The sequence below is a fragment of the Mustelus asterias genome, chromosome 16, assembly GCF_964213995.1.
Source record: "Mustelus asterias chromosome 16, sMusAst1.hap1.1, whole genome shotgun sequence".
Taxonomy (NCBI): Eukaryota; Metazoa; Chordata; class Chondrichthyes; order Carcharhiniformes; family Triakidae; genus Mustelus; species Mustelus asterias.
Genome location: NC_135816.1, coordinates 58,346,913 through 58,372,014, shown reverse-complemented (window position 1 = coordinate 58,372,014; position 25,102 = coordinate 58,346,913). Strand labels below are relative to the sequence as shown.

The 25,102-nt window shown below is 40.3% G+C and overlaps 1 protein-coding gene across 1 annotated transcript in view; it reads right to left on the bottom strand.

The window, feature by feature from the left end:
* ctnna1 (catenin (cadherin-associated protein), alpha 1) overlaps positions 1-25,102 on the bottom strand; it is a 172,662-nt gene that overhangs the window by 95,905 nt on the left and 51,655 nt on the right. The window contains exon 7 of the mRNA XM_078231172.1: positions 14,430-14,633. Within this exon, the coding sequence (XP_078087298.1) occupies positions 14,430-14,633 (204 nt within the window). The remainder of the gene's footprint in view (positions 1-14,429; positions 14,634-25,102) is intronic.

Sequence of the window (25,102 nt, the reverse complement as noted above, 5' to 3'; positions counted from 1 at the left end):
TTTCCACTGGGTGCTCCAGTTTCCTCCCACAGTCTAAAGATGCAAGGTTAGGTGGATTAGCCATGCTAAATTGCCCCTGAGCATCCCAAGAATTATAGGGTAGGCGAAATGGGGTTACGGGGGTAGGGCTTGGGTAAGATGCTCTGTTGGAGAGTTGGTGTCAACTTGATGGGCTGAATGGCCTCCTTCTGCACTGTAGGGAATTTATGAAATAAAGCAAACATATTGATTTTAATCTTGCAGAACTCCCTAAATTTTAAAATGGTTCCCATAGATCGGAATGGAGCTGACATAACCCTGCTATTCAAGAAAATAAGATATAAAACAGGGACCAATAAAGCTGGTTAGCCTGATATCAATAGTCGGGAAAATGCTAGAAGCTATTATTAGGAACTTGGTAACAGAGCATTTAACTAATCATGATACAATTGGATAGTGAGAGAGATTTATGAAAGGGAAATATGTTTGACAACTCAAGAGTATCTCGAGGTTGTAACTACCAGGAGAGACAAGGGAAAACCATGCATGTAGTATATTTTGATTTTCAAAAGACATTTTAAGATATCAAACAAGAACTTATACAAATTTAGAGCTCACGGACTGATGTAATATATCATAGAGGGGGATTGGTTAAAAAGGCAGAAAACAGTCAGAACAAAATGTATCATTTTTGGGTTAGCTGGCTGTAACTAATTGGAGTGCTGCAAGGATCAGTGTTTAGGCCTCAGCTATTTACAATCTAATCAATGATTTAAATGAAGAGGCCAGTGTAATGTATCAGAATTTGCTGACGATACAAAGCTAGGTGGGAACATAATCAATGAGGGTATAAGCATGCTGCAAATATATACAGACAGATCAAGTCAGTAAGAACATGGCAGATCAAATACAATGTGGATGTAAAATGAGCCATATTGAGAAAAATTGAAAAGCAGAATGTTTTTCTTAAAATGGAGAGAGTAGAACATGTTGACAAACAGACCTGAGTATACATAAATCAAAATTAACGAGCAGGTGCAGCAAGCAATTAAGAAAAAAATTGTATGTTAGCCTGTATTACAAACATGTTGGAACATTAAGAGTAAAGATTTCATGTTGAAATTCCCCTTGGCCACACCTGGTGTATTATGTGAACAGTTTTAGTGCCCTTACTCAAGAATGGTATACTAGCTTTAGAAAGAGTGGAACAAATGTCTCTAAACTTGATTCCTGGTATGACGGATCTATGGTTTCAAAGCTCACGTTTTATGACTGGCCCCTAACTGAAAGGGGAAACAGAAAAAGAAAACCAAGAAAGGAAATTGATCCTCCAGTTTCTAGGGGAAAAAAAACTGAAATTGAGATCGAAAGCCCCTCAGGGAGACTGAACCTGGTTGAAATCATATAAAAAGGACAGTGAGCACTTGTATCTCAGTAGCAATCGAATCCAGTGGTGCAGTACAGGCAGGCTGAAACTGAGAATGGATGAATACACAGTTGCTGCAGCAATTTTTGTTACTTGAAAATAACGCTGGTAGATCTGCATTGTTCAGACCAAGCTGATGAGGTTCTGCAGGCCCGAGCTATTTTTGGTGGTTGTTCACTGCCAGCTGGAGATCAAGCTATATCCTGGAAGGGGAGCTGAAATTCTTCGCAAGGAAGCCAAGAGTTTTGAAAGACTTGAGTTTACTGCTGAGTAGATTGTTCAGCCAATTCATAATATCTTTGTATTTAATGTATAATTTATCGTTCATAATCAGCCAATAATTTAACTAAGGTTGATTTTAGGTCTTAAAGAGTATAGACAATTAATTATGACAGTATTTAGTGTTTGCTTTGTTTGACTCTTGTATAATAAAAATTCTGTTTTAATCCATGGAATTTTATGGCTTCATTTTTCTAGTAAATAACTAGGATTTCAGATTTTTTTTAAAAAGTTAATCATCGTAACCAGCCACGAGGAGAGTGTAAATGAACTAGGCCTGTATTTTCAAGAACAAGGAGTAATATGATTGAAATATGAGATTCTTCAGGGGCTTGACAGATCAGGTGCTGGGATGATATTTTCCCTAGTGGGGGTATCTAGAACTAGGAGTTATAGTCTCATTGGTATTTGATATTTAAGTCTGAGATGAGCAGAAATGGCTTCATTCAGTTGGTTATGAATCTTTAGAATTCTCTATCCCAGAAAGCTGTGGATACTCAGATCAAGTATATTCAAGACAGAGTGATAGATTACTGGATACTTAGGAAACCAAGGAATATAGATACAGTGCAGGAAGGAGGAGTTTGAGAAGATCAGTCATGATCTACCCTTACTCCTATTTCTTATGTTTTCATGTAACTCTTTCATGGATATGGTATGGGAAAACCTCAGTCTTGGTAGGACAACCATGGATTGGCCGAGTTTGTAACATGCACTGACGTCACACTTGGAAGTGTGCAAACAGACATGCAAAAAAGTTCAAAAAATATAATTTAGGCCTTTAAGAACAGATTCTAAATCCTTTTTATAATCAGACAAAAACAATTACCTTATTAACAACATGTTAATAAATTCAACTAAGCCTATCTGCATTATTCAAGAACATGGCAGGCATCGCACTTGATCTAATGCCATCATTAAGTATTACTCGTCAAACTAGATGACATTAGGCCAGACAAGCCTAAAATTTGAAGTTTTCTGAATTTTGAGATAATTTATGGAAATTGACTTCTTGCCTTGAACATAAAATAAGCCGTAAGTTCACATTGGATATGTGCAGAATGACATTTTTAATCTGCCAAGTCTATTGGACCGCCTGGCCACTTAATATTTTCTTTTAGCTTAAATGCAAGGAAAGGAATGATAGCTGCAAATAATGAGATCAGAGAAAACAAACGTAGAAACCTATCTGTACTAATGCACCATGGGGTACCACATTGTGAGCAATGGGAAAATACCCTAAAATAGCATCCAGATAGTTAAAGCACAAATCCAGGCATACCCATAATTACACTTCTCAATATAGTTTGAACCAGAAGTGTCAAGGAAAGATTTAAAGTTAAAGGACGAAGATCTATATTTATACTTTCTTCGGCAAAAAGTTTGTGAAAGTGATCATGTGTGTCAACTCAGGACTTCAAATTCACATCACAACTCTTTGAAGTCAAAAGCAATTTGACTAAGATTCATTCAGGCCATCTCTGCTATTAAGTGTCACCAGAACGCTATAATCTTAAGCATGTATTGTTGCAAGTTCCTGAAATTAAGTACTATAATGAAGTGTGCATTTTGTTTACATGGAAATAGATGGTTCTAGTAGTCAAAACAGTATAAAGTATTTACAACTGTCAGCACAAATTGCTATCCTCTAGCAAACATCATGGAAACAAACCAGATTGAGTATAGAAATCATAGAAACCCTACAGCGCAGAAGGAGGCCATTCGGCCCATCGAGTCTGCACCGACCACAATCCCACCCAGGCCCTACCCCCATATCCCTGCATATTTTACCCACTAATCCCTCTAACCTACGCATCTCAGGACACTAAGGGGTAATTTTAACATGGCCAATCAACCTAACCCGCACATCTTTGGACTGTGGGAGGAAACCGGAGCACCCGGAGGAAACCCACGCAGACACGAGGAGAATGTGCAAACTCCACACAGACAGTGACCCGAGCCGGGAATCGAACCTGGGACCCTGGAGCTGTGAAGCAGCAGTGCTAACCACTGCGCTACCGTGCCGCCCTGTATCTGCTGTCCTTTGGAATATCCAGTAATTGGCTGACCAAACAAAGCAAAACGCTGTTTTACTGTCACAATTTACTCCTAAGTAACATCTGGAGATGTAAACTGATAATAATTCAGATCTACAAACTGCATTCTTTTTACAGTGACAATATTAAACCATACCATCTTAAAGAGAGGGTCATTTTTCTGACAGTTCAGACAAAAGACCACATTACCAACAATATCATCATACAATGAAGTCATCATTTATTATATTCATATGATCAGATGGATCACTTTTATCCTTCCATGAAGCAGGATGCGGTACGGTCATTAGAAATGAAATTGTCTTTCTTCTTGATTAGTTACAAATATGCACTGGGATGACATTAGTTACAATAATGAACTCCAAGACAGAACTAACTACTTGCTTGACCGATTGGAAAACAAAAAAGTCTAATTCAGATGGTCTTGTGGGCATCACCCACTCTGTGCATTGCTTGATACACTTTATACAAAAGACAGCTGTAATCACTCTTGTAACTGCTAGTGAAAAAAATTTCAGCAATTGGGCATAACTTCTAATAATGAGGAAACTGAACAGAAGCGATATTGCTGTAATTTGGGAAGGGGAGAGCGGGCACAACGGGGGAACTCTCCGCTGGTTGTAGTCTTACCTAGCACAGAGAAAGAGATTTCTGGTTGCTGTAAGCCAATTATCTTAGTCCAGGACATCTCCTGAGGGTAGTGCCAAACCACCTGCAGTTACTTCAAAAAACCCTCCACCATCAGGCCAAAAACTCACTGATGATTGAACATTGTTCAGTACCAACTGCAACTTCTCAGCATTAGGGAGAGGGTACAGAAAAGATTGTTGACAATGATGCCAGTGTGACATTAGTGTCCCTTTAAGAAAGTTTTTTTTTAAAAACATGATCTCTGCAACTCTCAGCCTTCAATGATGCCATTGTTGCCGGGCTGACTACGATGAGTCCTGTTATTGCTCCTCAAGTGGTAAATGAGGTTGTTTGTATTTACGGGATTAGTTTTATAATCCTGCATTGTTAGGAGAAAAGGTAATGTACTTTTGGACAGTTTTTCTTTCTTTCCAGTGAGTTAAGGTTTTAGTTTTGCAAGTTCTGAGGCTGCAGTTTAGTTTTTAGAGGGGCATCAAGCAGAAAGTAGGTGAAGTCTCTCCCTCTTGTCTCCCTGTTCTATTTGGAAAGTCTACTAGTTAATCAAGGCAACATTTTGCCTTCTGGGAGGAAAGTGCAGGCTTCGAAAAGACTCAATTCCAGTCAAGTTAGATTTTAATCTATGCTGTGTTAAGCCTGTAAAAAAGGGTTTTGTTTGAGAGGTTTGGGTTTGAACAGCATTAATATTCAATTAAGAGTTAATACGTTATTGTGGTTGTTTTCTGTGTTTGTAATTGATGAAAGGTATTGCTACTTTTCTTTCTATAGACGTTAACTATATTCTTAAATAAACTTTGTTTGATACTAGAACTAGAGGGCACAGCCTCAAAATAAAGGGGGGTCAGTTTAGGACAGAGTTGAGGAGGAACTTCTTCTCTCAGAGGGTGGTGAATCTCTGGAATTCTCTGCCCACTGAAGTGGTGGAGGCTACCTCGTTGAATATGTTTAAATCATGGATAGATGGATTCCTGATCGGTAAGGAAATTAGGGGTTATAGGGATCAGGCGGGTAAGTGAAACTGATCCACTTCAGATCAGCCATGATCTTATTGAATGGCGGGGCAGGTTCGAAGGGCGAGATGGCCTACGCCTGCTCCTATTTATGTTCTTATGTTCTTAAAAGCTCTGTAGAGGGTTGTTGAATCATACCTGAAGTGAAACATATGCTCACCCTAGCCAAATTAAAGATGCAAAACCTATGGTTCAGGCGGTCTCCATGAAGTACTTTGAAGTTTCTAACTTGACCCATAACACCAGGAATGAAGAATGTAATTACAAGGTTAGGCTAGAGAAGCTACGGTTATTCTCCATAAAGATAAGGGTGAGAGGGGTTTTGATATAGGCATTCAAAATCATGAGGTGTCATGGTAGAGTAGATCATGAGAAACTCTCATCTTTGACTTGATGATAAAAACTAAAGAGGACAGAATAAGGTGATTGGCAAAAAGCAAAGGTGACATGAGAAAATGCTTTTTTCATGCATCAAATAGTTGAGTTCTATAATGAATTGCTAAAAAGAAATATGCATGTTTATGGGGGACGGGTTATCTGATTTGCTCTTATATAAAGGAGGACACAGACTCAATGAGCCAAAAGGCTTCCTACAGTGCTATAACCATTCTAAGTCAGGGACATGTTGGAATATTCTCCATTAGCCTGGATGAATGCAGCTCCACATTCAAACTGGACGCCATCCAGGAGAAAGCCACCCATTTGATTGGCACGCCATCCACCATCTTAAACATTCACTGCCTCCATCGCTGGCATAGTTGCAGCAGTGTGAACCACAACAGATGCTCTGCAGCAACTTACTACACAGCACCTTGCAAACCTGCAATCGCCACCTCAAAAAAAAAGCAGAAATTGTATGGGGACATGACCTGCAATTTTTCCTCCAAGCCACACAACATCCTGAGTTGGAGCAAGATGGCTATTCCCCTTCAGCGTCAGTGGGCTCAAATCTTGGAACTCCCAGTAATTATGGAGCAAATTGCTATACAATTTCTAAACTGCAGAGAATATGAAATACAAAATAACTTGAACAAAGCGTACCAGATCTTTTCCCCAGCACAAAATTTATCTTAAGAATCATAACTAGGAACAGGTGTAGGTTAATTCAGTCCCTCGAGCCTGCTCTGCCATTTAATACGATCATGGCTGATCTCATCTTGGCCTCAACTCCACTTGCTCCCTGCCCTTTCACCATAGCCCTTCAAACACTTACTAATTAAAATCTGTCCACCTCTTCCCTAAATTTACCCCAAGTCCCAGCATCCACCACACTCTGGGGTAGCGAATTCTAGACTCACGACCCTTTGAGAGAAGTAATTTCTCCTCAAGTGTTTTAAATCTGCTACTCCTTATCCTAAAACTATGACCTCTTGTTCTAGATTTCCCTACTGGAAGAAATATCCTCTCCATGTGTACTTTGTCAATCCCCCTTATCACCTTGTACACCTCAATTAGATCTCCTCTCATCCTTCTAACATCCAGGGAGCATAGGCCTAAACTGCACAATCTCTCTTCCTAAGTCAAACCCCTCATCTCTGGGATCAATCAAGTGAACCTCCTCTGAATCATCTCCAATACAATTACAATTCCTCCTCAAATAAGGGGACCAAAACTGTACACAATCTTCTTTGTGGTCTCACTAATGCTTTGTACAGTATCAACAACACTTTACTTTTAGATTTTATTCATTCAGCAATAAATGTCAAATATTTAGGTCACAATTTAAATTTTCAAACAGTTAGCACAGAACATGAGTAATCCTGGAAAAAAGACAGATCAAAGTTTTTCATCTTGCAATCATCAGAGCATTTGCAAGAATACCAAATGTATAGTAGTGGAGGGATCAAAATGAAACCCATCTAAGAGACCTGGAAAATATTTTTTCAGCAACTTGATCTGCAAATTTTGCAACAAATGCAGGTTGTTCATGGATGGACATTTGAGCTAGTCATGGCTTTTTGCAGCAATGTAATGCTTCCATACCCTATAGCTGTAAGCGTATGACCTTACGGCTTAGTACACCTTACGGGTGGCACGGTGGTTAACACTACTGCCTCAGCTCCAGGGACCTGGTTTCGATTCCCGGCTTGGGTCACTGTCTGTGTGGAGTTTGCACATTCTCCCTGTGTCTGCGTGGGTTTCATCCGGGTGCTCCAGTTTCCTCCCACAGTCCAAAGGTGTGCGGGTTAGGTTGATTGGCCACGCAAAATTTCTCCTTAGTATCCCAGGATGTGTAGGTTAGAGGGATTAGCAGGGTAAATGTGTGGGGATAGGGCAGCGGGTTGGATTGTTGTCAGTGCAGACTCGATGGGCTGAATGGCCTCCTCCTGCACTGTAGGGGTTTCTAGGGTGCCAAAGATTTAACTTTTAGCGAGCAAGAATGCAATAAATGAATGAAAATTTAAGCAGTTGCTGATTGTTAAGTGAATGTGAGACATCAGTTCATCAGCATGCTTCATATGCAGACAGATTGGCTACTCAAAAGACAAATAACAACAAGTCTGTGTACTATGTAGCAGAAACAAAATCCATGATCACAAGTAGGTACTGGCCTGGGAATTTAATGGACACAGCATCTGGACAAGCCTGAAGGATTTTATTGTGATATCCATCGGAATATCAGAGTCAGCATAATAATTTAAATATACAAATCATTAATATGGAAAAAACAAAATTGTCTGCAGCTTTTACAGTTTTGAAGCAATGACAGTGCAATCACTGGTCCATTCATCATGGTGATAAATGGAGTACAATGACAGGTGAAAGCAGCACCAAAAAACAAAAGATCTAAATAACCCTTCACATGGGACCACTTGAGAAAACTTCAGAAAAACAGCCCAAACACTGCCATCAACAACTTCCGATCTCATTTTTTCATCGCGGCTTATATTTTCTGTCAATTTTCTTGCATCATCTCCAATCTAAGGTGCTCTTTCAGGCAGGCCCAAAAATTGCTGGCAAGTCAACAGCAAGGCGATTGGGTTTTTTTGTGCCAAATCCACAGCAACTTCAGGCAAGAACAGATGTGCAATAAAACAGAGGAATCGAATAGCTGCTGCTCCATCATTGGCTTCATAAAAACATCTCACTGACTAGCTCCCTATTCAAATACAATAAATGACATGAGCCTCCTGCACTACAGATACAAAATAAGCTCTTCACAGTTAGAGCTTGTACATTTCAGTTAATTTTTTTTCACTTTTCCTTTTCTCACATATTCTAATCTTTCATTCCCCCTCTATTTCTTTGCATTTGATTAAACAATAAACTCATCATTTTAATTTTAATTTCTGTTCAGACCTTGAGCTCCTTTCACAAGCCTACAATCCAACTAGTTAAACAAGGTGTACAGTTAAAAGGTATACAGCAAAGTAAAATATTGCCAACATTAAAAAGGCAAGAGCAAGTCAAACAATGGGCACCATTCATTAGCTTACCACGACAATTTTTGGGCCATGATCGCTATAATCCAATAGTTCTCATATTTCCATATGGCAAAGAATGATAGAGCCCAAACTGCTTCTGAAAGAAGACAGCATTTCACTGCCTTTAATCTGCTGTCCTTCTACTTCCTCCATACCCTGCTGTTTAATTATTTTAAATATATTCATAGATTTGCTTATTTGCAAATTTTGAAAACAATGCCTTTCTTTTATGTCACAAGATGTGCTGTGCAGATCCAACATTTTATTCTTTCTGAAATTCTTTAATCCACATTTATTTTACTTTTGAACAGAATCAGATCTAACATATCCACTGCAGATTCACTGACGGGTAAAGAAATCACATTATTGTATTTGGTAAACCAATTCTATGGCTGGATGATGACTGCAGTCTTCACTATCATGACTTCTGTAGATGTAAATATAACTAACACATTTAGGAAAGTCTACACTTCAGGATAAAAATATCCAGACCCATAATTTCCACAGAGTGGCAATCTTCATCAAATTGCCACTCTCAACAGACATACAAATATAAGTCTGCAGTACAGCTCATCTTGCCCAACCTTTCACACTTGGTCTATTACTTCCCACATCTCCTTTTGAGTAATACCTTCTATTTTATATTTACTCAGGGGCTGTGCAAAATCTCAACAAGCAATTTGACCTTGGAAACTTAGGAGGAACTAAAACCCGACAGCATTGGCAGTTTCATTATCTAAATAAAGTTGTATTGTATACAAATAGAATATAACATGACCACATCAAATAAATCTTTATAAAGTCACTCAGAACAAATGACAGACCATTTGGCCCATCATGTCCATGCCAGCTCTCTGGAAGGGCACATCTAATCTTACACCCCCATCCTTTTACCATAGCACTACAAGCTTCTCTTCAGGTTTTTTGAAAGCCACAATTGAGCTTAGAATCATAAAATTCCTACAGTGCAGAAAGAGGCCATTTGGCCCATCGAGTCTGCACCAACAACAATCCCACCCAGACCCTATCCCCATAACCCCACGTATTTACCCCTGACACCAATGATCAACTTAGCATGGCCAATCCATCTAACCTGCACATCTTTGGACTGTGGGAGGAAACTGGAGCACCCAGAGGAAACCCACGCAGACACGGGGAGAATGTGCAAACTCCGCGCAGTCAGTCACCCAAGGCCGGAATTGAACCTGGGTCTCTGGCTCTGTGAGGCAGCAGTTCTACCCAGTGCCACCCCTTGCTTCCAAAGATGTGCAGGTTAGGTTGATTGGCCAGGTTAAAAATTGTCCCTTAGAGTCCTGAGATGCGTAGGTTAGAACCGTTCTTGTAAATCTTTTCTGCACCTTTCCTAAAGCCTTCGCATTACTTATGGGGAGATAGTGGTGTGGTAATGTCACTGGACCAGTAATCCAGACGCCCAAGATAAATGCTCTGGAGTGAGAGGTTCAAATCCTACCACAGTAGCTAGTGGAATTTAAATTTAATAAATATGGAGTTATAAAGCTAATAACAGTGACTCATAACTGCCCTCTGAAATAGCCAAGCATGAAACACAGTTCAAGATCAATTAAAGATGAGCAACAGACAATGCCCTTGCCAGCAACAATCACATCCCATGAAAGGATAAAAAAAACCTTCCCCAAATGAGGTGCCCAGAACTGGGTACAATATTCTAGTTAAGGCGGAGTGGTTTGTAAAAATTCCTCAAACTTTATTGCTTTTGTACTCCATACCTGTAATTATAAAATCCAGAATCTCATTTAGCTTTCTAGCCATTTTCTGAACCTGCCTGCTACCTTCACATACAAGGTCTATTACTTCCTGCATCTCCTTTAGAGTAATACCTTCTATTTTATATTTACTCTTCGTTCTTCCTACAAAAATGCATTAATTCATACTTCTCTACATTAATTTTCATCTGCCAGTTGTCCACCCATTTCACCAGCATATTTATGTCCTCTTGAAGTTTATCACTATCCTCCGCACATTTAATACTTCCAAAATTTTGTCTCAACTGCAAATCTTGAGGTTCTTCCCAAAACACCAAAGGCCACATCATTAACATCAATTGAGAAAAGCAATGATGCTAGTACTGAGCCACCAAGTACCTCACTCTATACTTTCCTTTAATCTGAAATATAACCATTCACCACTGCTGCATCTTATCAGCCAACTTCATTTCCATACTTCCACTGGTCCTTTTATTCCATGGACTTCAGCCTTGCTGTTATGTAGTTGCACTTTATCAAATCCCTTTTATTTATCCATGTTCACCATATCAACTGCATTACCCTCATCCATCTTCTATTAACTCAAAAAAAACCTCAATCATGTTAAATAAACACAACTTAATAAATCCATGCTGGCTTTCCTTAATTAATTCACATTTACCCAAGTTAATATTCATGTTGGCCCAAATTAACATTTCTAAAAACTTTCCCAGGATGAAGATTAAATTGACTGGCCTTCAGTTATTGAGTTTATTCTTACAGCCTTTTTTGTAAAAAAAAAAGTGTCATACTGCAATTCTCAAGTTCCCTGGCACCAACCTTGTACCCAAGGAGGATTAGAACATTATAGCCAGTGACTCGCTAATTTCCAGTTTTACTTCCCTCATTACCCTTGGATTCGTTTGATCCAGTCCGAATGACTCAGCCACCCTTTCTAAGTTCTACTCTCCCAATATTTAGTATATCCAGTGTCTTAACTACCTTCATACTGTTAGGAGCAATGGCTAGCATTAAGTTTAATTTCCATTTTGTATTTGTGTGTTAAGAAAGGTGAAATCTGATTTGTTTAATTTAGAGGGTTTTTGAGAATTGGGTGCCAGGAAGTCTGAGGCCTTATTTGTATTCATGCATTTTTTTAAATGGAATTTTACAAATTTTGAAGTGACGCTATGGGTTAACCATAGCATTACCAAAGCATTAGTTGTTTAGTGAAGTTTACAAAAACATTTTTAAAAACTGGCAACAGGGGTCCAGAAACACCAGAAATTCTGTAAGTCTGTTGGGGAATTTAATTTAGGGAACTTCCTCTGAAGTAATTGCGAGTTTAGATTATGGTTTTGGTGTCTCAGGGAGAGATACCAGTTGAAGAAAAACATCTAGTGAACGCTTAGAAGGCAACATAGCAATTGCAAGACAACTGTTTGAAACCAAGCTAATCCAAACAAATCTAAACCGGGGTTGTGTGTCGGAAGGGTTGCTGGGATAAAAGGAATTGTGCGAGTTTGAATCCTTTTCTGGTGTTTGTATTGAAATCTTTCCAACCTGTCTCGTGTCATATAGTTCGTTGTTTTCTAAAAGTTTTATTCAGTGTTAAAATTACACTGGCAGACTCTTGTGACGCTTCTAAAAAAGTTAGGATCTACAAAGCCAGGTTTCATTTAGGGACCTGACTTGCCCAGTATTATGCGCTGGGATCTTAACAGTAACTCCACTTTCATAGTCTTGGGCAGCTTCTTCTTTCTTGGCAAAGACAGTTATCAAGTGCTCTTTTAGTATCTTATCATTACTCATTACCTCCATGCATCAACTCCCTATTTTGTTCCTAATATACCCCTCATGTCTCACTTTTTACTATTTATATGGCTATTGAATACTTTCAGATTCCATTCATGTTAGTTGCCAAGCTCATACTCTCTCTTTACTTCTGATTTGCTTTCCCACTCTTCCCGCCCCCATTGCCGAAATTTCTATATTCAATCTGGGTCTCACTTGTAACACTCTAACATGTCATACACATCCCTTTTTTTTGCTTCATCTTACACTCTTTGGTAATCCATAGAGCCCTGGCTTTGGTTGCCCCACCTTTTCCCCTCATAGGGATTGTTTATTGACAATCTTCTCTTGAAGTAGCCTATTGTTCCATTCCAGTTCTGCCAACCAACCTTTGATTTCAATTCAATTGGGACAAATCCATCCTCACCCCCTAAAAGTGGTCATCCACCAATCAAATATTTCTTTTCTCTGGATGGCTCCCTGATCCATAGTTAACATCAATTTTATGGTAGTGAATCAATGTTGTCCAAATATTCCTCTATTGACATGGTTCACTTGACTTACTTCCATTCCCCAGAACCAGATCTAGCAATGCTTCTTTCCCTGTTGTCCCAGCAGTACAATGATCAGGAATGTTCTCCTGAACACACTTCAAAAGCTCTTCACCCTCTCTGCCCTTTACATCATTATTGTCCCAGTCTAGATTAGTATAAAAACAAATGCATAGGTCAGTTACTATTTTAACGATATTCATCATAAAAGCTCCACATCATCCCATGTCAGATCACTTCGAGATGAAGTGACTGCTATGTTGCCTCGAGGGGCAGAGTATGTCAACAAACAACTGCACAATCTTGCTCCTGTAATACGAGGTTTATAAGATTGTAATGTTTTGGGATGGTATTGTTAATTTAAAGTAAAATGGAGGGGACATGTGACCTGTTCAGAAGGCTGCTTGACAACCACCCAGGACAGTCAAAGATCAAACAGAGGCTCAGATTGTGTTACTGGGCAATGATGCAAGTGTTCACAGTTTGAGACAGTGGCAGCAGTCTGTGTTCACAATGGATATATTCAGTCTCCCAAAGTCCCAGGGAGATGTTGAAAGTATTGGGTTGTAAACAGTTGTATTGTAAACTGTCTATTTGTAAAATGAAAATATGTTGCAGTTAAGAAAAGCTAAATCATTTCTACCTGGGTGCAAAGCTAATGTGTTTCATGTTCCATGGGGAAGAATACAGAGACAGCCATTTTTTGCAATCAGATTACAGGATTCCCCACAAATCAATAAATATCACAGTCAAAGTGCTTCATAAGATCATTTTGGCTTTGCAAACTAGCACAGCAGGACATGGAAGAGTGACAGTCTCTAGCCAAAGAGATGCATCCTGAAGGCATCTAACGATTCTGCAGATCTGCCCTGGCACGGTTAGAGGGGAAGAATCATCAGGGCAGGCTTTACCAAGGGTAGCTGTTTTAGGAAACTCTCTGAAAACTAAGAGAAGCACCTGGAAGTGGGCACTTGTAGTTAATATTTGGCGAAACAGGTAAATATGAACACACTGGAAGTTGGTAGCAATTGTTGACCATTTGCTACAAGAACTGTAATTCAATGGCGTGCATGATGAGAGATAAATATAAAAGGGGAGTACCTTTCCATATTTTAAAAGTACAAGTTGCACTCAAAAATTGTGTTTAGTTAATATGGTGTCTGGCCATTTTTATAGTAAAAATCTTTACATGTGAAACCTTGACTTGGAGGTTCAAATCTATTTTAACAACTAGTTATTGGTCCCTACAGGGATCATAACACTGTCCCCTATTTTTAATACACTCAACATTTAATTATGCAAGCAAATCAATTCACCCAAATGAAGAAATTATCTCCATTTCACAATTTGCTATGTTTGCATTATTAGCACAAATACAACTTCATCATTTATCAATTTCAAATACTATTCTGCATTATGAAATAATGTGATTACCAGTCTAATCATTCAGCTCTTTGTTTTGGAAAAAGTTATAGCCTAGTATAAACACTGGATCCAAAGACATCTAAATTTGAATATGAACTTCATCTGACTCACATTGCCCATATATTCAGAAAGCAGGTCCTGCAAAGCCTGTCTCACTGCATTACACTCCGCCACGATTCGCTCCCGTCGATCATCACGTGTACAAGACGAGTCCGCCATTAGCGCCGCCCCACTAATGATGCTCTCAAGTCGTTCTTCCAGAGATGGTCTGAAACGCTCCTCACTAAAGCTCAGGGGATCCACAATTATTTGTTTCTATTGGAGAAAAAAAAAATGTTTAGTACTCTAGCCTTACTTCAAATATCAGTTAATATATTCTACAAATCAAGTCATCATGAAATTATATTTCCATGAACAACATAAAAATGGATACAAGTTGGACAAAAAAATATAGTACAGTTCTGCAGTGCAGATTATTTCAAAAGTCACATTTTCTAGCTTGCACCTGAGGTGACAGAAGCACTGTCATCCTTTCCACAAAACCTGGAGTTTATAAAGTATCATCTCCCACTGCCTCAGTAAAGGAATTGATCCTTGCTGGTGCTGCTTCCGGCCATTAATTCATTAAGATTTTTCCTCAAATATATATACGTGCAAAGATTTTAAATGGCTGCTCAAGTACTTTTGCAGCCTCAACATTGAGAAGGACATTCATCCATAGCAGTTAAACTTTGAAAATTCATACAATAAGAGGCATACATCTTATGGTAACGTGACATTTAATTAACTGGCCCAAACTCAATTAGCAAGATTTGTGCCTTGAGGCAGAAACATAACATGATTTATCATAAAGGAACATGTGCTGGAAAATAAATTCGTTTTTAAACAGAAATAATCTTGGTAACATAACATTTCTGCAAATCTGTGGGTATACTATGATCCAGCTCTGAAGAACTAAAAAATTGTTTTCATTTCTTATATACCAATGTTCTTCCCTGACACCACTTCATTTATTACAAATTCACTTCCAGGTAAGCTGAGGACAGTTTTGTTCACAAGCTTCATTGCCTGACCAGGTAGGAGGTGAAATTTTCTTAATTCCCTTTCCTTTAGTATAGTCACCTCCCTGCATTTGAGGAAAGCTAATATTAAATCAACTATACCTAATTAGTTCAATTGAATTGAAAGCAAGGATAGCAACTCACGATTACCCAGTTCATCTACCAGACTGAACTATGTATGACCTTCCTTTCTTGATGTGGAGATGCCGGCTTTGGACTGGGGTAAACACAGTAAGAAGTCTCACAACACCAGGCAAGACCATCAGTTTATCAGGTTGCAGACATGCAAAATCATCTTCAAATCAAACAATAGGAAAACTGAAAGCATCATAATTAGCTTCTAAAAAAAAATACACATACACCTAATTAATCACCACATGCTCAGTCAGGCTGCAATCAATTGTGCACAACTTATGGCTTACTCCACCGACAGAAATCTCAAATCCCACTTTCAACTTTGCAACACTGTTCCATATCGCCTCCAAAATTAATTTCTTAAACTCCACCTGAAATGATACCTTCCAACTCATCCACAACTCCTCTAATCACATCTTGTTCCATGCCAAGTTTCATCTGTCCAGCATGTCCAAAGTCACTTCATGACAGCCCATACAGTCATTTCAAAATTACATCGTAATTCTAAAATCCTTCCTTGCAGCAGGCCTGGAGATTCATATGGGCTCCCCGGCCTCCACGCGTCTCCGATCATTGGATTTCTGGTGCAGTCAGTTCCACGCCAGAAATCGGCACAGAGCTGCATAAATTATGCAAATGAGAATTACTATCCCATTAGCAGGCCCGGGACTGAAGTTTCCAGGCCCACTAGGCTCTCCATCCCTGCCAGGAGTGTTCCACTCCAGCAGGATTTACAACTCCCCACTAACTGGGAGCTTCTGTGCTAGCCTGGCCCCATGGCACTGACCAAGGGGCAAAATGGCAATGCCCAGGGGCATCTTGGCACTGCCCACCAGGCATTTTCAAGGGGGCAGGACCTCTGAGGAAGGAGGGGGTCCCTACTGCCACTCTGCACTTGGCAGTGACAGAGGGAGGAAAGACCAGGATCAGAGGTGGACATCGGGGAAGATCAACGTGGTTGAAGGTCAAGGCTGGCCCAGACATGTCTGAGACACCAGCGATTGAGGGGAGGGGGGGGGGGGGGGAGAGATGGTGTCACACGGCCAGCGATGCAGGGTCACGGGGCATTGCGGGGCTACTGTGCATGTGCCGATCACCACCATGACAGATCGGTCCACACACAGTGGCCCGCTCAGTGCTATGCTGATGGCCTCTCCAGCGAGAATAGGCCTCTCCAAGATTTTTAATGAGATTCATGCGAGTGTACTCTGCAGTGCACACAGTGTGGTAGATACATTTTGAAAATTCTGCTGAAAAAACCAGTGGGATTGACTCCAGTTTTTACGCGAATTCGACACAGAATTTCTTTGGGGAGAATTCCACCCAATATAGCCCAAGCTCCTCACTGTCCAGCTTTGTACTTTCCCTTCATCAATGGAAAGATTCTCAACTGCCTTAACCTTAATATTGAATTGTTTTCCTAAAACCCATCATAAACATAGAAGCATAGAAACTCTACAGTACAGAAAGAGGCCATTCGGCCCATCGAGTCTGCACCGACCACAATCCCACCCAGGCCCTACTCCCCATCCCTACACATTTTACCCGCTAATCCCTCTAATCTACGCATCCCAGGATACTAAGGGGCAATTTGAGCATGGCCAATCAACCTAACCCGCACATCTTTGGACTGCGGGAGGAAACCGGAGCACCCGGAGGAAACCCACGCAGACATGAGGAGACTGTGCAAACTCCACACAGACAGTGACCCAAGCCGGGATTCGAACCCAGGTCCCTGGAGCTGTGAAGCAGCAATGCTAACCACTGTGCTACCATGCCGCCCTCACCTCTAGGACGTCGGTTTAGCCCAGTTGCCTCGACAGCTAGTTCGTGATGTGGAGCAATGCCAAGAGCCTGGGTTCAATTTCTGCACCAGCTAAGGTTATTTGTGAAGGCCCTGCCCTCTCACCTTGCCCGCCACTGAGGTGTGGTGACCCTCAGGTTAAATCACAACCAGTCAGTTCTTCCCTTCTGGGGGCAAGAGAGCAGCCTATGGCCATCTGGGACTATGGCGACTTTACTTTTACCTCCTCTCTTGAATATTAAAGAGCATCCTCACAAGTTACCCACTTAAATCATGCATTTTACCATCTCCCATTTATACCCATTTCATTCACATCTGTGAAGCACTTTGGAGATACATTTTCCATGCACACCAGATGTGTAAAATTTTGCCACTCTTCAGTTTCCTCCTCCACATAAACTCAGATACTTAATATACATTTGCTGTATTGATCACGGAGATGTTAGCATTATATGTTTCATGCCAAAGTTATAAATTCCCTACTAGCTAATAGTAAAACATACAAACCCCATCAAGTTAATCTTGTGTGCAATAACCCATCGTTCCAGTCTGAGCTCCACTGGGTATCAAAATTATCCTTTAAATAGTCACAAAATTTATGCAGCAAGGGGCAAATTTCCAAAGCCGCAGATACTTAAAATTGTAAAGCATTACTGGGAATACATTACAGTATCAGTGCTAGAGGTTACTCATAGGGTCAACACAAGTCTCTCATGTTTTGACGGTGCCTCAGTGCATCATTAACGTTTAGATTTGCATTTACATTTACCTTTTTTCAAAGGTTAAGAGAGACACGGCAGAACTGATGCATAACCTGTAAAGATTGCAGACCAAAATAATATGCATTGTGCAAATTAGAACATATTGGTAGTGTATTGGAGTCCTTGAATAATTTCATTAAGAAAACAAGTATTAAAATGCTTTCAAGTATTATTTCGGCTTTGTAAATTTGTTCATTGTTGCATAAATCTGATAACTGTGACATTTAAAAAGATCATTTTGATAGCAAATGGAGATCAGACAGGAACAATGTTTTATACGCAGGAGATTAATTTGATGGAACTTGTGTGTTTTACTATCAGCAAGTCAGGAACTATAACTCTTGGAATGCAAAATATAATGCTAACATCGCAGTGATCGAAAAAACAAAAGACGTACCTGGACTTTTGAGGAGGAAACAGGTGCGAGGGGAAAAAACCTAAACATCTGTTGCACCTTTAACATGGAAAACCTACCTCCAAAATGCTTCACAAATGGGAATAAAATGGGTATAAATGGGAGATGGCAAAACATATGGTTAAGTGGGTAAATTTTGAGGAAACTCTTTAATATCAAGATGAGGTTTTAGGAAAAGAGTTTAATATTATGCATTATTTTACTTTCAAAGTATTTGAAACATGCAGATTCCAGCAGTTCAATTTCTGCAGTGGCTTGGATTTTTTCTTCTTCCACCACTTCCCAGAGACCTTGCACCACTTCCAAGAACAGAACTCAATTCTTACAACGTTATGTCATGTGTGATCTACCAGCAGATAGATACCTGGCTCACTACCTTGATGCTTCATCCCGAGCCATTTTCTTGGTAGCTTTTTTGTCAGTGGTGATTTGCCATTGCCTTTCAATTGAACCCTTGCAGTTGTTATTCTGAATGACATGCTAGCCACCTAGTCAATTGAGCTAACTGGCCCCCTAGCTCTTGCTATAACACCATTTCCCAAAGTAAGTGTCTGACAGACGATTTAGTTTCAGGTCTGTCAATGCAGTTCCTAGACTGGTTCAAGTAGAAATTTATTTTTGCTTTTAGGTCTTTTTCAAAGAAACCATTTCAGTTCACCTGCTCTTGATAACCTCATTGAGACCAAAAAGTCCTCATGCAGAAATTTGGATAATTAGTCAATTATCCCCGAAAAGAAATGCATTGTCATGGCAATATTAAAGAAAGTTACTGGCTGACCAGAGAGACTCTCAGGACCTGTACAGCAGGTTACATCAATTTGAATTGATAGAGGTTTCAAAATAATTTAATTACTAACACAAAATACCAAAGCAATAATAAAGAGGTGAATGATGGCAACATTAAGTAACATACTTGCTGAAAGAGATGTACTTCAATGACATAAGGAACAGAGAAGCCTCTATGAACCCTGAGTGCATACTAAAGGTCAAAGGATGGAAACGTGATAGGATAGTGATAAAAGGGAGGAGGTTTCAATTACACAGATCACAATAGGAATAGGATATGAAGTGGTTAAGAAGCCAAAAAAATTGGGAAGGCAGAAGGAAGCTACAAACTTAGTGATATAAAAGAGTAAAATATATAGACAATCTTGCACAAGAAAAATCAGAAAGAGGTCACTAAGGATATACGTGATAGACTCTCAGATAATGAAGAGGAAATTATAGATGTACTAAATAATTAGATTTCCTTGGTATTTACCAGGAATACACAAGATAAAACGCGAGATAAAAATGGAATAGATGATTGATAAATGTATGGAACTGAAGAGGACAATACCTTTGCACAAGATGAATTGTCTCTGTGCATATTAAAATTCAGGAAAAGATTTCACACACAGATCAAGAAAAGGAAACATTGCAAAAGAACTGACAGACACGGGACGTGGTTCCTGTGTTTAAAGTGAGACAGATCAAGTCCAGGCAGCTACAAACCAATTAGCTTAATATCTGGGACAGGTACAATAATGGAATCCCAAGTTCAGAGATGTGATAGGAAAACATGGAAGCTGTTAACAACAAAGAATGTCAGAATGGATTGAAAAATTGAAAGATTATATTGACCTCAATGAATTCTTCGAAGAATCAAAGCGGGCAAGGGCAATGCAAGTGACGCAATATATTTGCATTTCCAAACAAACAGCCTTGAATAAAAGATACTGCACAGTATATTCATGACTAAGATTAGAACATGTGGGGTTTGGAGACAAGAAACAGAATGGACAACAAGCTGGTGACAAAATAGAGAACAGTAGGGATTAACATTATCAGTCAGATTTGTAAATGAAGGGCAGCACTTCGAGGGGGATCTGCACACGGAGGTAATATGGGCTGAGGTTAGAAATAGGAAAGGAGCGGTCACGTTGTTATGAGTTTACTATAGGCCCCCAAATAGTAACAGAGATGTGGAGGAAGAAATTGCTAAGCAGATTATGGATATGTGTGGGGGTCGCAGGGTAGTTGTCATGGGGGACTTTAACTTTCCAAATATTGATTGGAACCTTTGTAGGTCAAATAGTTCCGATGGGGCAGTTTTTGTGCAGTGTGTGCAGGAGGGTTTCCTGACACAATATGTGGATAGGCCGACAAGAGGTGAGGCCACATTGGATTTGGTACTGGGAAATGAACCGGGTCAAGTGTTAGATTTGGTTGTGGGAGAGCACTTGAGATAGTGACCACAATTCGGTGTCTTTTGTTATTGCAATTGGGGGAAAGGGCCGTACGGCAGGGCAAGGTTTACAATTGGGGGAGAGGTAATTATGATGCGATTAGGCAAGAATTAGGGGGCATAAGTTGGGAACAGAAACTGTCAGAGAAAGGAACTAATGAAAAGTGGAACTTTTTCAAGGAACAAATACTGGGTGTCCTTGATAGGTATGTCCCTGTCAGGCAGGGAGGAAATGGCCGAGTGAGGGAACCATGGTTCACGAAAGAGGTGGAATGTCTTGTGAAAAGGAAGAGGGAAGCTTATGTAGGGATGAGGAAACAAGGTTCAGATGGCTCGATTGAGGGTTACAAGTTAGCAAGGAATGAGCTGAAAACGGGGCTTAGGAGAGCTAGGAGGGGACATGAGAAGTCCTTGGCGGGTCGGATCAAGGAAAACCCCAAGGCTTTTTACTCTTATGTGAGGAATAAAAGAATGACCAGGGTGAGGTTAGGGCCGGTCAAGGACAGTAGTGAGAACTTGTGTATGGAGTCAGTAGAGATAGGCGAGGTGATGAATGAATACTTTTCTTCAGTGTTCACCAAGGAGAGGGGCCATGTTTTTGAGGAAGAGAAGGTGTTACAGGCTAATAGGCTGGAGGAAATAGATGTTCGGAGGGAGGATGTCCCGGCAGTTTTGAATAAACTGAAGGTCGATAGGTCCCCTGGGCCTGATGAAATGTATCCTAGGATTCTTTGGGAGGCAAGGGATGAGATTGCAGAGCCTTTGGCTTTGATCTTTGGGTCCTCGCTGTCCACGGGGATAGTGCCAGAGGACTGGAGAATGGCGAATGTTGTTCCTCTGTTTAAGAAAGGGAATAGAAATGACCCTGGTAATTATAGACCGGTTAGTCTTACTTCGATGGTTGGTAAATTGATGGAAAAGGTTCTTAGGGATGGGATTTACGACCATTTAGAAAGATGCGGATTAATCCGGGATAGTCAGCACAGATTCGTGAAGGGCAAGTGGTGCCTCACAAATTTGATAGAATTTTTTGAGGAGGTAACTAAGTGTGTTGATGAAGGTAGGGCAGTTGATGTCATATACATGGATTTTAGTGAGGCGTTTGATAAGGTCCCCCATGGTCGGTGTATGATGAAAGTGAGGAGGTGTGGGATAGAGGGAAAGTTGGCCGATTGGATAGGTAACTGGCTGTCTGATCGAAGACAGAGGGTGGTGGTGGATGGAAAATTTTCGGATTGGAGGCAGGTTGCTAGCGGAGTGCCACGGGGATCAGTGCTTGGTCCTCTGCTCTTTGTGATTTTTATTAATGACTTAGAGGAGGGGGCTAAAGGGTGGATCAGTAAATTTGCTGATGACACCAAGATTGGTGGAGTAGTGGATGAGGTGGAGGGCTGTTGTAGGCTGCAAAGAGACATAGATAGGATGCAAAGCTGGGCTGAAAAATGGCAAATGGAGTTTAACACGGATAAATGTGAGGTGATTCATTTTGGTAGGACTAATTTAAATATGTGGACTACAGGGTCAAAGGTAGGGTTCTGAAGACTGTGGAGGAACAGAGATCTTGGGGTCCATATCCACAGATCTCTAAAGGTTGCCACTCAAGTGGATAGAGCTGTGAAGAAGGCCTATAGTGTGTTAGCTTTTATTAACAGGGGGTTGGAGTTTAAGAGCCGTGGGGTTATGCTGCAACTGTACAGGACCTTGGTGAGACCACATTTGGAATATTGTGTGCAGTTCTGGTCACCTCACTATAAGAAGGATGTGGAAGCGCTGGAAAGAGTGCAGGGGAGATTTACCAGGATGCTGCCTGGTTTGGAGGGTAGGTCTTATGAGGAAAGGTTGAGGGAGCTGGGGCTGTTCTCTCTGGAGCGGAGGAGGCTGAGGGGAGACTTAATAGAGGTTTATAAAATGATGAAGGGGATAGATAGAGTGAATGTTCAAAGACTATTTCCTCGGGTGGATGGAGCTATTACAAGGGGGCATAACTATAGGGTTCGTGGTGGGAGATATAGGAAGGAGGTAGGTTCTTTACGCAGAGAGTGGTTGGGGTGTGGAATGGACTGCCTGCAGTGATAGTGGAGTCAGACACTTTAGGAACATTTAAGCGGTTATTGGATAGGCACATGGAGCACATCAGGATGATAGGGAGTGGGATAGCTTGATCTTGGTTTCAGATAAAGCTCGGCACAACATCGTGGGCCGAAGGGCCTGTTCTGAGCTGTACTGTTCTATGTTCTAGTCAGTGTTCCACCACAATCAGCTCTTGAATCATTGTTGTTCACCATTCACAAATGATCTGGACTCAAGTATTTCAAAATATGTAGACAATATCAAATTAGGAGTTGCGGTTAATACGGGATGATTGTGCCAAAATATAGGACAGCATTAAGTAAACTTGCAGAATTGACGTGTAAATGGCATTAATTATTCATTGCAGTCGTTAACGAAAACGGATTTCAAAGCAGGGAAATGTGAGGTCATCATGTTTGACCTAAAAAGAGAAATGGATACTTTTTAAATGATGAAAAGCTAGAAACAGTGAAGGTCCAGGTTTACAAATTATTAAATATGTATAGAAAATAATCAGGTATACTGATTATTAAAATGTCAAAGTATAGAAAATAATCAGAGGCTAATGAAATGCCGGCCTTTATAGTAAGAGGACAAGAATAGAAGCGGTAGAGTTCATGCTACAGCTATGTAAAAGCCCTGGTCAGGCCACATTTGAAATACTAGGAGCAATTGTGGGCATCATCTCTTCAAATACATTGGCCTTGGAGGGAGTACAGCAGAGATTTACTGGAAAGATACCTAGACTCCAAGAACTAAATTATGAGAGATTACACAAATAGTGTTGTATTCCCTGGAACTAAGGGTTATGGGATAATTTGATTAAAGTTTAACATATTAAGAGAGAATGTAAATGACATAAGTAGTAACCTGCTCTGCCATTCAAAAAGATCACAGCTGAACTCCACTTTCCTGCCTGGTGGCACAATGGTTAGCACTGCTGCCTCAAAGCAGCACGGGTTCGATTCCCGGCTTAGGTGACTGTGCAGAGTCTACACATTCTCCCCATGTCTGCGTGAGCTTGATCAAACAAGATCCAAGCTGACAGGCGCTTCAGTTGCTTCCCACAGTCCGAAAGATGTGCTGGTTAGGTGGATTGGCCATGCTAAATTCTCCCTCCCTCAGTGTACCTGAACAGGTGCCAGAATGTGGCGACTAGGAGATTTTCACAGTGACTTCATTGCAGTGTTGTTGTAAGCCTACTTGTGTGACTAATAAACTTTTAAACTATAAGAATCTTGTTGATCCAGAATGTGTCTTACTAGTCTTGAATATATTCATTGACCCAGCCTCCACTGCTCTTTTGTGCACTTCATTCCTAATCAAAAAAAACAATCAAGGCCAATCATGGTCCCCCACGAGGGACAAACCAGATCCAAGCTGACAAGACAAGGATATACATCCCATCTTGAGCTTGATCAAACAAGATCCAAGCTGACAGGATGAAGCATTACACCCACTCCGAGGGGCAGAGAATTTCAAACACTAACATCCCTCAGATATGGGGCAAATGCAAATAAATGAAATTAGCTGATCAATAATTGATTTCCTTGAATGAGGGAACAGGCTCAAAGTGCAAAATGATCATTTCTATGTCACAGCAACCAAGCTCTTGTGGGTTCAATGATTTCTAACTGATTATAGTCTAGAGGGACTTATGAGGAAGCACAGAATCATTGATAGCAGCTTCTTCTCAATTTCCGCTTCTAACAATGCATATGTGGACTCCTGAAGTTGCTGCAAGTTTCAGAAAGGAATGACAGCAAAATTTGACAGTTTCATTGTCACTACTACCTTAATATTAGGATCAATATGTCTCACTTCCAGGCTTCCTCTGACAAGCATGTTGAAAAGCTTAAACTATATGCAACACATGTTGAAAATCTGAAATATAAACAGAAGATACTGGAAATACTCAGCAGGCCAGGCTGCATCTGTGGAGGAATAATTAAATGTGTTTCTCTCTCCACAGATGCAGATTGGCCTGCTGAATATTCCCAGCAGCTTCTCATACATTTAAAATTTAGAAATTATTTAAAGCAAATACTTAAACAAGCAGCTAGCCTGTAACAAAGATAGCTTAGTCTTCCTGTTTGTTTCTATTGTGCAGATCAGTTTGGACGTGGATTCTAACCTCCACCTTTATGGCAAATACCTGAAACATTGTGCATATCCCTACATTCCACTACAGTAGGTAAAGGCACTATGTTTTAGCAACTATAAATACTAATTGTTTTATACAGTGTAGCCCCGATAGCATTTGCACATAGCCCACGAGTGTTCTGTTTCTGTAAATATGTTCTCTGTACGC